General features: G+C 43.2%; 1 protein-coding gene across 1 annotated transcript; it reads right to left on the reverse strand.

Annotated features, from left to right (window-relative positions):
* Positions 1 to 337: 337 nt before the first annotated feature.
* On the reverse strand, positions 338 to 793 carry LOC102844418 (SCAN domain-containing protein 1-like). The gene has a single exon (XM_006883554.1). It carries the CDS (start codon positions 791 to 793, stop codon positions 338 to 340), a length of 456 nt encoding a protein of 151 aa, XP_006883616.1.
* Between the last annotated feature and the right edge of the window lie 1029 nt (positions 794 to 1822).

A 1822-nucleotide genomic window follows, 5' to 3' on the forward strand; every position in this document is an offset into this window, starting at 1 on the left:
CATAAAAACAATATATATTAAAGTGTACCACAAAGTGCAAACAAAGGAGGAGGGAGGAGGTGAGGCAGTCAACAGAGAGCTCTTGACAGAGGAAGTAGCAGAAGGCTGATTGATTGTCCTAACAGGGCACAGAAACTCCTTCTGGAGTTCAGTCCTGGGAAATGAAAATTGTCTTGGCCAAAAAGAGGTCCAGACATGAGTTTTAGTTTGATATTAAAAACAGTCAAAGGCAACTTTCCCATTGCTGATGTTAGATCTGGCACCAAAGGGAAACTGTGGCTTATTTTTTTGGACTTAGATTGAGCAAACAAGTGGGTAAACAAGAAAGGAGGGACATCTAGCCGGTAATTCTGACTCCAGGCCGAAATCTCTGCAACCGAGCCCTGAGCTCTTCAGGCAGGATGGCCTGGAACTGCTCCCGCACCAGCATTTCCACAATCTGCTCCTTCGTGTGGATGTCAGGTCTCAGCCACTCCATCGCCAGATCCTGCAGATGTTGAAATACATCCCTGGGCCGAGCTGCCTTCTCATAGCGGAACTGTCTGAACCTCTGCAGGGAGGCTCCAGGGTTGGGGGGATTCCTTCGTGGGATGGTTTCAAGATCCTTGACAGAATCATCTTCTTCCAGGCTGTTTGATGGGAGCCCTGCAGGCTCTAAAGAAAACTGGACCTGGGGTGCTGGTATTAGGACTTCTGGCTCCTCAGCCACCAACATGGCTGTTGGTGACGCTATTTGGTCACTGTGAACTTCTTTCCCATTTCCTTTTGTCCCTGGGTTTCCTTCAATCTCCATTCTGGAATCCTGGGAAAGAATGTCTCAGATACCTAGGCACAAAGACAAATCAAGATCAGCAAAATCAGTTCACTAAGGCCATTACGGCCATGCTGATCTCATGGACCCAGTCCAGAACAAAGTACCATTCAGCTTTCTCATCTTAGGAAGATTTCTTTAAACATTTTTGTTGCCGGCAATTTCCACACAAAACAGACTTAATAACTCGTGCATATTAAGTGACAATGATTACTTTCAACAACTCTCACTCTTCTAAATTATTCCTCTATCTCACTATTTCCAAAGTTCCTTTTCTAACTTTTTGCATTGTTACTGTCAACTTGTCTGGGTTTCTTTTTTTTTTTTTAATTCTTTTTTTTTAATGTTTATTTTTTATTTTATTATTTTTGTGTGAGTGTACCATCAAATCAGATCTGACTGGTACAGGAGGAGACTGCCCCTCCTTCCCTGGCAGAGCATCTGGTGGATTCGAACTGTGCGCCTCTGGGATTGTAGTAGCAGCTCCTTGCCACTAGGCCACCAGAGCCCCCCACTGTCTGGGTTTCTTAATAAAGCTATTAGAAATTCTTTGGTTTCCTTCCTTCTTGCTGGAGCAAAACTTCAGAAAAGTGAAAAAAAAAATTTATCAAGGGATACCTAAACGGGATATGTAGAATCTCAAGAATGAAGAGCACTGGCTTTAGTAGCTAGAAAACCTTTTATCTATTTTTGCCCTGTTAAGAATCATGTCAGAATTGCAGAATTTAACAGAACAGCAATCAACAAATTCTGGCGAGGATGTGGAGAAACTGGAAGCCTTATTCACTATTGGTGGGTGTGTAAAATGGTGCAACCACTGTGGAAGGCGTTATGGCGCTTTCTCAAAAAGCTGCAAATAGAGATACCATTCGACCCAGCAATTCCACTACTGGGAATATATCCCAAAGACACCATAACTGACATCCAAGCAGATATATGCACACTCATGTTCATCACAGCTTTGTTCACAATAGCAAGGAGTTGAAACAACCCAAGTGCCCATCAACGAAT

Source organism: Elephantulus edwardii, unplaced genomic scaffold (assembly GCF_000299155.1).
Source record: "Elephantulus edwardii isolate Elephantulus edwardi_28Jun2011 unplaced genomic scaffold, EleEdw1.0 scaffold00028, whole genome shotgun sequence".
Classification (NCBI taxonomy): Eukaryota; Metazoa; Chordata; class Mammalia; order Macroscelidea; family Macroscelididae; genus Elephantulus; species Elephantulus edwardii.